General features: G+C 43.2%; 1 protein-coding gene across 13 annotated transcripts in view; it reads left to right on the top strand.

The window, feature by feature from the left end:
- The window catches only part of RALGAPA1 (Ral GTPase activating protein catalytic subunit alpha 1), a 290,205-nt gene that overhangs the window by 263,494 nt on the left and 13,052 nt on the right, over positions 1-13,659 (top strand). For all 13 annotated transcript variants that reach the window (XM_040333074.1, XM_040333068.1, XM_040333064.1 and 10 more), the window contains one exon: positions 4,781-4,908. In XM_040333074.1, the coding sequence (XP_040189008.1) occupies positions 4,781-4,908 (128 nt within the window). The remainder of the gene's footprint in view (positions 1-4,780; positions 4,909-13,659) is intronic.

Genomic DNA, 13,659 nt, shown 5'->3' with positions numbered 1-13,659 from the left:
ACCTCCGCTGTAACTCAAAACATGTAACCTTTAGACATTTTTAAACGTTTCCTATGGATATTTTTTAGTGTAAAAATTTAGCGCTATTTCATGAGCGGGTGCAATTTTGAAGCATTACATGTTGGGTATCAATTTACTCGGCATAACATTATATTTCACAATATAAAAAAAAAATTGGGCTAACTTTACTGTTGACTTATTTGAAAAAATAAGTGCGCTGGTAAGACCGCTGCGCAAATATGGTGTGACATAAAGTTATGCTATGACTGCCATTTTATTCTCTAGAGTATGGAAAAAATATATATAATGTTTGGGGATTCTAAGTAATTTTCTATCAAAAAAAAAAAAATACGGATTTTAACTTGTAAACACAGGGCCAGATTCTCGTAGTTTGGCGTATTTTTGTGCGGTCGTAACGTATCCTATTTACGTTACACCTCCACAACTTAGATGGGCAAGTGCTGTATTCTCAAAGCACTTGCTTACGTGCGTAAGCCCACCTAATTCAAATTTGGAACAGGGGGCGTGTTTTATGTAAATAACTTGTGACCCAAAGTGGTTGATATTTTTCACGAACGGCGCATACGCCGTCCGTGGAATATCCCAGTGTGCTTTGCTCCATAGTACGCCGCAAGGACGTATTGGTTTCGACGTGAACGTAAATGACGTCCAGCCCCATTCACGGACGACTTACGCAAACGACGAAAAATATTCAAAATTCGAAGCGGGAACGAAGTCCATACTTAACATTGGTACGCCGCATGTACGCCACCATATAGCAGGGGTAACTTTACGCCGGGAAAAGCCTAACGTAAACGGCGTATCTGTACTGCGTCGGATAGGCGTACTTCGTGAATTCGCGTATCTAGCTGATTTACATATTTCTAGGCGTAAATCAGCGTACTCGCCCCTAGCGGCCAGCGTAAATATGCAGTTAAGATCCGACGGCGTAAGAGACTTACGCTGGTCAGATCTAATAGAAATCTATGCGGAACTGATTCTATGAATCGGGCACATAGATACGACGGATCAGACTCAGAGATACGACGGCGTATCTGGAGATACGCCGTCGTATCTGCTTTGTGAATCTGGGCCACAGAGTCTGAAAAATAGGCCTGGTTCGTAAGTGGTTAAACATTACTCCACTGTCCTCTCCAGTGTGAAAGCCTGAGCGTTGCTCTGGCAGGACGCTAAAAAATAGTCCTGCCAGTGGCATCTTTGAGGCTCGGTAGGAGCGGTAAAAATACCGCTCCTATAGCACTCCTGCCCATTGCAATCAATAGAGTAGCGCCTCCAAACCGCCTGCAAAGTCGCGTTTTTGCGGGCGGGTTTAACTCTTTCGCCCGCTAGCGAGGGTTAAAATCTCCCTGCTATCGCCCGAAAATTGCGGCAAACACGAAGGTAAAACGCTGCTTTACCGCCAGTGCACCAAGCACCTCAGTGTGAAAGTACCCTTACAAAGCAAGGTAGAGCATGTAAGGATTTTTAGCAAGGAAAAAGCAATTAAACATTTTTATTTATTTTTATTTTTTTATGCTATGCCAATGGTAGCATGTAACAAATATAAAGTGGGTGTCGTCCCAATTTGGCTGCAAAAGTGGGACTACACTATAGATGCAACGCAGACATTCAGGAACAAAAAAAAGTTTAACATGACGGATGTATTTAATCTACTGATATAAAGTGGATTTCTAGATTTATTTGAACATGTAGAAAGTTTACGTTAACTTGAACTTTAGACTTCACAATAAATGTAAAATCATTCTTTATTTTTTGTATAGTATTTGTTCTAATGCAGAGTGATGCTTATGCGCCTGTTCCTCTCCTAGTGTGAACAAGAGGGATCAATTGAAGCGCCTCATTCCCAGCATGCCTAGAGTGATAAGTTAGCACACCAGTGGGGTTTTCTAGAGCCCACCTAGATGCCACACGTCTAATGTGTTAACAAGCTCATTTTGTCCCTCTAGCCTCTTTTTTTGGTTCCTCCTTTCTCCCTCTGAGGAATAGCTTAGACTCTGAGCGAACTAAACATAATGAAACGCACCACAGGAGACAGAAGAGAACTGTGTTTTTTTTTTTCTTTTTTCAGCCAAATAGAAAATTAGTTTTGGTAATACATAAAGGGCAGTTTTTCATGTGCAATGGAGACTTGCTGTGAATCTGAAGATTCTATTAACTGCACCGAGATCAGCAGCTGGGAGAGACTTCTGTAGCCTCTTCCCTTTCTATACAACCACACATCTTTCATCACAAAATTACAGGCAAGTCATCAACACAATCAAATTTTGACTGCACAGATAAGAATTGTATAGTTGTGGCTCTATGTTTTACTACATGACTGCCAGTTAACATACAACCCCAATTCCAAAATAGCTGGGACACTGTATAAAAGCTACATAAAACACAATGCAATGATTTGCATAAACCCATATTTTATTCACAATAGAAAAGAGAATACATATCAAATGTTTAAACTGGAAAAAAATTCTATTTAAAGAAAGGAATAATTCAAAAATTGATGGCAGCAGCATGTCTAAACAACAAAAAAAGGAGCTGGGACAAGGCCATGTGTACCACAGTGTAGCATCCCCTCTTCTTTTAGCATCACTTTGTAAACATCAGGAAACTAAGGAGACCAGTTGCTGGAGTTTGGGGGGAGAGGAATGTTGTCCCATTCTTGTCTGATATAGGATTCTAACTTCTCTAAAGTCCTGGGTCATCTTTGTTATATACCGTATTTATCAGGGTATTGCACGCTCCGGCGTATAGCGCGCACCCCTAAAGTGGACCCGCATTCCTGTAAAAAAAAATTTTAGTACTTAGTTTTGGTGTCTTGCGCGGCGGCCTCGGCGGGTCTGTCTGCGGCTTCGGTGGTGTCGTGCTCGTCGGGTCCGGCGTCCTTCTGCGGTGTCCTCCCCGCTCCATCCCCGCTTCCCGCGCTGAGTTTGAACCACTGCGCTGGCATATACCGAGCGCAGTACACTCGGGTATAGTCGGGCAGGCTCGGCTCCTCTCGCGGTCACGTCCTGTACGTCCAGGACGTGACCGCGAGAGGAGCCGAGCCTATCCGACTATACCCAAGTGTACTGCGCTCGGTATATGCCGGCGCGGGAAGCAGGTATAGGCGTATATCGTGCACCCACGATTTTGCCCTGATTTTCAGGGCAAAAAAGTGCGCGGTATACGCCGATAAATATGGTATTTTGTTTCAAGATGCACAAAATATTTTCAGCCAGGGAAAGGTCTGGACTGCAGGCAGGCCAGTGTAACACCCAGACTTTCTACTATGGAGTTATGCTGTTGTTAGATGCAGTATGCAGTTTAGCATTGTCCTGCTGAAATATACAAGGCCTCCCCTGAAAAAAACATTGTCTGGATGGGAGCATATGCTGCTTGAAAACTTTGATATATCTTTCAGCATTGATGGTGCCTTTCCAGATGTGCAAACTGCCTATTCCAGATGTACTAATGCACCCAAATACCATCAGAGATGCACACTTCTGAGCTGATCGCTGATGAGACATAAGTTCCCTCTCCTTTGTAGTCCGGAAGGCACGGCGCCCATGGTTGCTAAAAAGAATGTCATATTTTAATTTGTTCGACCACAGAACAGTTTTTAACTTTGCACTAGATAATTTTTAATGAGCTGTGGGCCAGAGAAGATGATGGCGTTAATGAATCATGTTCCGACAGGACTTCTTCCTTGCATGATAGAGCTTTACCTTTTTTTGGATGGCAGCTGAACTGTGTTCATCTGAGGGGGGGCTGCGCTGATAAGCAATCGGCGCAAACCCCCCCCCGTCAGGAGACCCGCCGATCGCCTCTCCTCTACTCGAGTGAGGAAGGGACGATCAACGGCTCTTCCCGTTTACATCGTGATCAGCCGTGATTGGACACGGAGGCTCTTTACTGAGATCGGTGTTGTGGTGTGTCAGACTGACACACCACCGAACCGATCACCACGATGTATGCCCCCACGTGCGAGCAGCGGCTGTTATCCTGCAGGATGTCAATAGACGTCCAGTCAGAATAACAAAACCTTATCCTGGACGTCAATATGCTATTGATCGGCCGGGAAGTGGTCAAGGGAAGGGTAAAGTAAACAGAACCGTGAATATCCTTCTATTTGCACTGAACATTATTTCCGTTTTAAGGTTCAATTCTAGAAGCCACTCTCATTTGTCATGTTTCTAAAGGTCACAGTTATGGTCATGGCTCATATAGTTCTCAGTACTAATAAAATGGAAATAAAAGTTCAAAATGAACATTAAAGTGTTACTAAACCCAGGACCTTGCAATCACAATATCTGGTCTCCCACAGTACACAGAACATACTACTAAATACCTTTTCTCATCAGCAGTATATAGCAGTCTTGTGATTTCTATTGGTGCCTGGTAAAGCTTGTAGGAGGAGTTTTCATCCTGGCTCACCTATCAGGATGCAGGACCCCTGACCCTCTATCTGGACAGTGCTGATTGGCCCTGTGCTGATCACATGCACTCTCCCAGGAAAAATAAAAACTGGTAACGATCTTATCCGGACATGTTTTGGAGACAATGCAAGAAGGGGATGATCTGTGCATACAGGATCAAACGGTCTTTTTACATAATGCAGAGGATTAACCTCTTAGGTTCCACAGTGCGTATAAGCGTGCATTACTGCATATACAGACTGGTTTTACTGTTGTCAGTTTAGTAAGACTTTAAGGGAATTGAGACTGTGCCATTTATGATGAACTATCTGCTGTCTAAATATTTTCATCTTAACCCACGTGTAAAGCTTTGAGGAGAGGATGCGGTATTTGGATTCAATTATCCAGCAACATGTGGAGCCCACCACGTTTGAAGACTATGCTGCACAAGTTTTCTGTCCCGCTCCACATCATAATCACCATCTAGTGAATGCACGTAAGTCGCCTTTGTTTTTTGAGTTTAGGGATGGTTTAAATTTATTGTGTGCCTGTTTTCTCTGGTATTAGGATGGACTAGGGCTCAGCATAACAAATGCTTTATTTTCCTTACAATGCAAATCGGATTACTTTTTTTTATAGATCAAAAACAAATTAATTTAATAACTTGAGTTTTAATAAAGCATCTATTAACCACTTCCATACCACAGAACCTCATTTGACATCCTGGGCTTTCAGTGGAGATATCTGAATGATGCCTGCAGTTATAGGCATCATTTGTATATCATTTTTTTCAGCCGGCGATTCCCTGCATTGTAAGAACAATCTGTTCAGCTCCTTGATCGTTCTTACAGGCTGTGGAAGGTGACGCCAGAAGTTAACCATAGAGAAAACGAAGGGCCAGATGGTTCCCAACAGTCTCTATGACTCTCCGAGGCCCGGGTGTGATGTTATGAGGTCACATCCGGGCCGGTGGAGGTAAACGATCCCGGGGACTTGGCTGGAAAGCCTGAGATTGTTTGTTTTATCTCTGGCTTTCCAGCCTGGAGGAGAGAAGTGAAGTCTTCTGGACCCCACATCTCTCAATAAAGAGGACCTGTCATGACCTAGTCCTATTTACAAGGGATGTTTACATTCCTTGTAATAGGAATGAAAGGGGAAGTGTAAAAAGCAACAAATGTAAGTAAAATAATAAAAAAATTATTAAAGCGCCCCCATCCCGTGTGCTCGCATGCAGAAGCAAACTCGTATGTAGGTTGCTTCTGTAAATGTAAATGCCGTTCAAACCACACACATGAGGTAATCACCGCGAACATTAGAGCAATAATACTAGCACAAGACCTCCTCTGTAGCTCTAAACAGGTAAGCTGTAAAAAAAAATTAAAGCTTCGCCTATGGGGATTTTAAAGTACCGAAGTTTGGCGCCATTCCACAAGTGTCCGCCATTTTAAGGTGTGACATATCTATTTACTCTGCGTAACATCTGTCACGTTATACCAAAAAATTGGGCTAACTTTTTTATATTCGTGAATTCTTTTTTTTTTTTTTTTTTTTATTTTTTATTGCTGCACAAATAAATAAAAGGTTGCAATGACCCATTTTTTTTTCTAGGGTCTTTTCTAAATATAAATATATATATATATATATATAAATATAAATAATGTTGGGGGGGTTCTGAGTAATTTTCTAGCAAAAAAATTATGATCTTTACATGTAGGAGAGGAGTGCTGGAATTTGCACGGTATGGAAGTGGTTAAGGAAAGCAGTAATGATAAGATGGCAATAAACTAATGATTTCTTTAAAAAAAAAAATGTCCACATAATGCAACACAATAAATACATGCATAAGTGATGCAAGTAAAATTATGAATTGAGCCTAAAGTTCACCCCTCTTTGAAAACTTGGGACGTTTATTAAAAGTGCAAATTGGCAGTGCTTAAATATACCAAAAATATATATCGTACGAAAACAATACATGAAGGATTATGTCTCAGGAGAGAACACGCACACGTGTCCCCAGAGCAAGCAGTTTGGTATGAGGGCAGTCGGGGGGTGGGGGGGACCCAGGAGCGCCAGCGGGGGACCTGAGAAAATGAGGTTCAGGGCTTCTCTGTGAAAAGCTATTGCACAGAGCAGGTAAGTGCAGCATGTTTATTTACTATTGTGCCAAGAATGAAAGTGCTCTTAAAAGAATATATGAGTTATTTTCTTTTATCGTCTGTAAATTCCTATTCCACAAAGTGCCACAGTGCTTTAGCCAGTAACAAATAAAGTGCTCACACCACAGTGGTTTGGGTAATTCACCAGAAATAAATGACCTTTTAGTAAAAGAAAAGTCCATCCGCACACAAGGTGAGTATTTTTAGCTTTCAGAGAAACCTTCACATCCATATACATCACAGTTGATTCCTTTAAGGAATGTGAGGACCATATAAGGATATATACATCATAAAGTAGCGGACTCCTTGCGCAAAACCATAAAGTATATTTATTAAAATAAATATATATAACAATTGCACTTGCACAATCCCATGGACGTCTGTTTTGGACCAAACCTGTTGGAGCGTGGTTACTGCATGTGACGTCACTTCCTGTTTTGGCTTCAGAGATAAGTGTGATGTGGCAGTGCTCCCTCTACAGAAATAAGCTTCTATCTCTTGGCACCTGAAATGTGTGTGTCTAAGCGATAAAGATTACATTTTCACTCTGTCTCCTTTGCCAGTCTCTGCTTTACAGACAGTTCCTGTACAATGGGAGGAGCTGGAAGATGCTTTGGCAATTACCATATTACTCTGCCTTAGCAAGAGCTCTCCCAGTGGGCAAGCTCCTAGGCATAAGCTTGTTAATTTTAGCCAGGGGTGCATGGGTAATTGACAGGAAAGCACAAAACTCCCCACCGTCACTCCAACATCAACAGCAGTATGACAAAAAAAACACGCACAAATAACGTCACCACATGATGGAAGCAAAAAAAGATTGACAGCACAATGAATAGATGATAGGGGCATGCCAAAAGACAGTAGGGAAGAGAGAGGCTTTATGATGCATGTGGTCTTTGGGGCTGGAAATGAGGCAGGCTTCACAGAGGTGCTGCAGATTGTAGAGATTGTATTGTAGAGGTGACAGCAGGCAGCCTATTCAGAGTAATAACTAGGAACACAGTAGAGACATTGCTACATGCATGGAGAAAAAAAAGGTAAGGCTGCAATTCGGCTTTGAAAAAATATCAAGCTGTTTACTAGTTTTCCCTATGGCTCTGGCCCCGGTCACTGTTATTCCCCAGTTTTGTAGGGATCCTGCTCTAACCCTGTGAAGGATTTGTAGATAGTTTTTATTGATATTCTTCAAAGTCTATGTTACCAAGGTGACTTTTACTAGTAAGGTCCCATTAACACTTGCAATTAGACGTTCATCAGTCCCTAGCCATAGGGAACTGCTGGATGTGCACTGGTACATGCAAACTGTAGTGGACAGCCACGACTCCTGTCAGCCTATCATTGAATTATACAGGCTGAGCAGCTGCAGCTATTTGTACGTCAGTCATTCTAGTTGAAGGCACTCGCAGATTCTTGTTGCAGAAATCCCCTGACGGCCCTAATCACATGTGTGAATGGGGCCTTAGTCAAACTAGATGCGAATGAAACAATTACTAGTCTCCTTTTTTATTTATTTTTTTGTGGTACAATTTTTATTAAAGGCTTTCAAAATATAATGCACAACACCTGTTCACCCACGTAGGGGGGTATAGACAATGGTATGGCACACTTCCAGTAAGAATAGGAACGTGCACCATTAAATGAAAGCATTATCAGTCTGAAAATCCATTGAGTGGCTTTGCGGTCCAAGCCACAGACTGGCTAACAGTGGTGGTTTACAGGTGTCTGGAACCATACAGACATAAACCGAGGACTGGACTGTAAGCGGAGAAGAGGAAATACGAAGGATCCAGATAAGAAGGGGGGCAGGGAAAAGGGGGGAGGAGGTTGTGGTATCCCGCAGGATTGGGAGGTAAGCAAAAGATAGGTCATAGGTTGCCCAAACCGGTTGCATGTAGTATAGGGAAGGTGTATGCCAGCCAGGATTCCTAAACCCGTAAGACTTTAGGGTGGGAGTCGTACAGAATGCTAGACATCTTCTCGTTAATCATCACAGTGGTTAATACCGTTCATCATCGCTGCAAATGAGAGTTGTTTTTTTCCAAGCTTTGGCAATGGTGCATTTGACAGAGAAGAACAAGTGCGATGCCAGCTTCTGCTGATACAAGAGGCCCTGGATAGGTCCGTGTAATAAGGCCTGTTTTGCATTCTTGTGGACATGCAAGTGAAACAATGTATATTGTAACCTGAAAACCCTAAACCAAAGATCCAGAGAGGCACGAACGTGACCACCAAGAATGGAGAACATCTCTGCATTGTCCACAGCCCCTAAAGCACCTATCGCTGTGTAAGGGGTTTGTGTGGGCTGTATGGGCTGGGACCCAATACCACCTCAGTAGGACTTTCTATGCCACCTTTAAGATGGCAATGTTGAAGGAACATTTCACTACAGTGGACCAGGCCTTGCTCCAATTCTCGGTCAATTGGTCTTGTTCCCACTGGGACATGTAAGATGCTGGCGAGGGGGTACCAAGAGCGTTCATATAGGCATAGATTGTTGAGACGTATTTTGGTGTACCAAGGGGGTGCAGGCATATATGTTTGAAAGCCATGTTCTGAAATGGGTACAAAGAAGTGCATTGCAAGGAGGTTGTTTAGTGGCGGAGCTATGCATGTCAGAAAAATTCTGAGCGGGATGCTTCATGGCTTTCCTGTTACATGGCCCAGGTTGAAAAGCAGTGCACTGTGAGGGAATGGCAAACCTGTGTGAATCCCTGTGACAAAAACCACAAGAATGTCTGTCTGTGGTTGTTCAAAACCAGGCAGGAAGAGTAGCAGACCGAATCCCAAAGCTTTAAGCTATGTACCATTTAAGGGCTCAGGGAGGAAGGGGCATAGGTTATGAGGGAACTATTGCAGGATGGAGGTTGGGATTGAAGTGAAGTTGGGAAGTTCCAGGAGCACCCAAAGGGTGATGTCGGTTGGAGCCTAGAAAGCTGAGAGATTTGAGCAGACAATGAATACTTTGCCACATTGGGGATTCCTGGGCCACCACAGAATCCTATGTGTAAAAAATGTGGCGTGTGAGATTCTGGGACGTTTGTAGGCCCAAAGAAAGTGAGAAGCCTGTTTTGTAATATGCACAAAAAATGGGAAGGAACATGGATAGGCTGGGTCCGAAAATAGTAGTGAATTTTGGGTATGACTAGTTAAATAGTTTTTTTTATATATAGAAAAACAAGTTTCTTAATTATTAGTCTTAGCCATGGGTTTTTTCTCGCAACCTTCAAGTGATTGGACACTGGCAAAAAGAAAGCTGCATAGACATCACATATGTCACCCCTCCCAATCCCAGCAAGCTTTGTTTTTTTGCTAGTGTTATAAGGTGATGTCTTCTGCCTACTGAGAGGAACTTTCTTCTTTTTTTTTTTTTTTTTTTAAACCTTTGTAAAAATACTTTTTTTGATTCAAGATATCTGTCTGCACTATAGCCACTGTAGCTTTATTGGAATGGTTAACTTCTCAGCTAAGTTTTGGGGGAGTGTACCTGAACCTCAATCTCTCGTGGATATATATATATGTGGGGTCAACCTGTAACATTGTTTCAGGCACTAGATTCTGGGTGGTTAGCTGCAGGGCTCTATACAGGTCCAGAGCCATGGTCTGCCTGCAGTGGAGCCCTGTCCCTGAAGACCCCTTTAGGGGCCCATCAGGGAGGAAGCAGCCATCCTCCTGGAAAAGACAATCTGCTCTGGTCAGTATGGGCTACAGCTATGCTTCATGTCGTCCCACTGGAAGTCGGCGGGGTGGCGCAGGGGGCGATGTCTCTCCTGGTCGGCATGGTCCTCCCACCTAGGTAGGCATCTTCTTTATTGGCTAGAAGAGATGGCCTCTATTGGTCATGGAACTGTGCATGCAGACCCCCTATTTTAATTTATATAATGCTTCATGTTGTGATATACATAGTTCACCTCGCTACCCCTTTATGTGTTAGCTCAGCACTTTTAGCTTAAAGTGGAACTTCAGTAATTTTTTCACCTTTCTATCTATTAAATCTTCTGCCCTTGTTGTTTTAACTTTGGATAGTAAAACATATTTTTTTCTGCCATTACATACCTTATACAGCCCACTTCCTGTTTCTTGTCTGGGGGAAAAAGCCTAGACATCATGCACAGCTCTCACTCTCGTAAGAGTTTGCCAGGAAAGGAGGGCCATAAGGGAGTCATAAGAGGGCCAATGAGAGCTGCAGAGCTGGAGGTGTGAATCCAGGAAGTGAACCGGCAGCAGCTTCAGCTGCCCACAGTTAAAATGGTTGCAGCCAGACTCAGTGGAGGGAGATTTCTGCAGCATATTTGACATTTACAGAATCACAGTATATATAAAATAATATGCAAAGTGGTTGGAGGGAAGCTTCAGACTGGCAAATGTGTTTTTATTACAAATTATGTGAGCAGGCTGCAGTTCCTCTTTAAATTGTTTTTACTTGAAAACCACTTGGATTTGGCTGTTACCTAAAGCATTTCTTCTAATTTCCTTAGACTTGTTTTGGCCGACCATAAGACATTCTGAGACCAGAACGCCATAACTCATATATTGAATTCATCCTGGAAGTCCATAATAATAACCTGCAGAAATTTGAGAATAAAAAATTGTCTCATTTTCATTTGACATCATGTAAAAACGATCCTTTCTCGATGATCCGTATAAAGATAAATATCAAAGGATACAGGATTTATTTATATTTTTCAAGTCATCTTCCAGGGCGGCTTTCTGAGATCCTAACTACAAATGCAAAGGTCATCTTGATGGCCTCGTTCTGGCCGAAAGAGAGCGTGGTTTCCTGCTCTCCTGAACCTCTCAATCGCAGACCCTTGGAAACTTCCAGTAAGAGAGGACTTACTAGTACAAGGAGAATTGCTTCACCTACTACTGGGCCGTCTTTCTCTGCCTAGTAGGAAAAAGTCCACTAATTGAATTGACTCCAAAATTTGGAAGATGTTCTGCAGATGGCAAAAGGATAAGGGCAGGATCTTCGGTTCTGTAATTCTAGACGTACTTGATTTTTTATAGGACAGTACAAACTTGCACCCAATACTCTTAAAGTGCAAGTGGCGGCGTTATCAAACTATCTAAACTTGAGATTAGCGGACAACACTCTGATAGAAAGGTTATTCAAGGCAGTCTCTAGGAAGAGACCTCCTCAACAAAGGAGATTTCCCCCTTGGGATCTATCGGCAGTACTGCAGAGTTTTTTTTTTTACAAAGAGCCATTTGAGCCTCTGGAAGAAAGCTCTTTCAAACCTCTAACATACAACATGGTACTCCTAGTAGCCCAGGAGAGTAAATGAATTACAAGCATTCTTAAAAGCTGAACCTTACTGCTCCATTTTCCCCGACAGTCATTTTGTCCATGGACCCAGGGTTCCTACCTAAAGTGTCAACTGATTTTCACAGGACATAGTGATTCCGTCCTTTTGTGGGCAAGCATGCAATTTAAAAAAAAGGAATATTTTCACAAACTGGATGTCAGGAGATGCCTGTTATACTACATCGAAAGAACAAAAGAATGGAGATCAGTACCAAATCTGTTTGTGCTGTACTCGGGTCCTAGGAAAGGACAAGTGGCCTCAAATGCAACTATGGCTCGGTGGATCAAATCCACAATGGGGGAAGCCTATTCCATTGCAGGACTGCAAGCGCCACCAAAACTCAAAGCGCGCTCCACCAGAGCCTTAGCCACCTCCTGGGCAGAGAAAGCAGGGGCTACGCCAATCCAGATCTGCAAAGCAGCCATCTGGTCAAGTTTCGTAGGACACTACCGTCTGGAACTTCTATCATCTACCGACCAGGCTTTTGGGAGAAAAGTGCTTCAGCCAGTAATCCCTCCCTAACAGGTAATATTTCTATGATGTCGCTCTCATAAGGCCGTCCTGGAAGATGACTTGAGAAAACAAAGTTCTTACATGTTAACTTGATTTCCAGGAATCTTCCAGGACGACACTGTTCCCACCCTATGATTATGTAATGGTGATAATGATTTTTTAGGGGTATACGTTGTAGGCCTTCGGTTATTTGTTATTACTGAGGGACTATACATAGTACCTGTCCTTTTATACTAATGTGGATTTGTGTTTTCTGTGCTAGATGGGAGTACCCAGTCACCTAGGAAGACCCAAATGAAGCCCCACCACCAGTAGGGAAAAGAGAGGGATACACACACAGCCAGACCTGCTGGTCTGTGGATAGTACAGAGAATCAAACTAAAACCCCTGGTGCCCCCTCCACCAGCGAGTAAGAAAAAAGGAACCACCATTCCCCTCTCTTTCTTACATTAGTACCAGAGTCTCTTCCAGGATGGCTTACAGAGAGGACAGAATAGAACTACCTGATCAGGGCATGACCACAGCTTTAAGCAGCTTCCTCCTGAGAGCCTGTTCCTGGTTAGATAAAAGGTCCGGTCAGTAATGTTTCATGAAGTTTTGAAAGCTGGAACTGTTCTACAGATGTGGGATAGAGAAGCGCGGACCTTTTCAGCCTAGGGCCCCGTACACACGATAGAATCTATCCGCAGATAAATCCCATCGAATGGGTTTCTGCAGATAGATTCTATGGTGTGTACACTCCGGCGGATATTTATCCGCGGATATTTCCGAATTCCAGCAGATAAATATTTGTCGACATGCACAGAATATCTATCTGCTGGAATCGGATCCCACGGATGGATCCGCTCGTCTGTACAGACTCACCGGATCCATCCGTCCAAAGGGATTCCCCGCACGCGTCGTAATGATTTGACGCATGCGTGGAATTCCTTATATGACAGCGTCGCGCCCGTCGCCGAGTCATAATAGCGGCGACGGCGCGACACGTCATCGCCAGAGGATTTCAGCGCGGATTTCAATGCGATGGTGTGTACACGCCATCGCATAGAAATCTGCTGAAATCCTTGAGAGGATTTATCCGCGGATACGGTCCGCTGGACCGTATCTGCGGATAAATCCTCTCGTGTGTATGGGGCCTAAGAAGTGTCCCCGGCTCTGTCGGAATGAGCGTTGATGTTTCCTAGAGAAAACGGCAATGATGCCTGGCGAGCTTCTATCATTATACCAAACAGAATCTAAAATGTTCCTCCCTCCTCATTTGATCCTACCACT

Source organism: Rana temporaria, chromosome 13, assembly GCF_905171775.1.
Source record: "Rana temporaria chromosome 13, aRanTem1.1, whole genome shotgun sequence".
Taxonomy (NCBI): Eukaryota; Metazoa; Chordata; class Amphibia; order Anura; family Ranidae; genus Rana; species Rana temporaria.
Note: the sequence above shows the minus strand (reverse complement) of the source record. Positions and strands in the feature narration are given on the sequence as shown.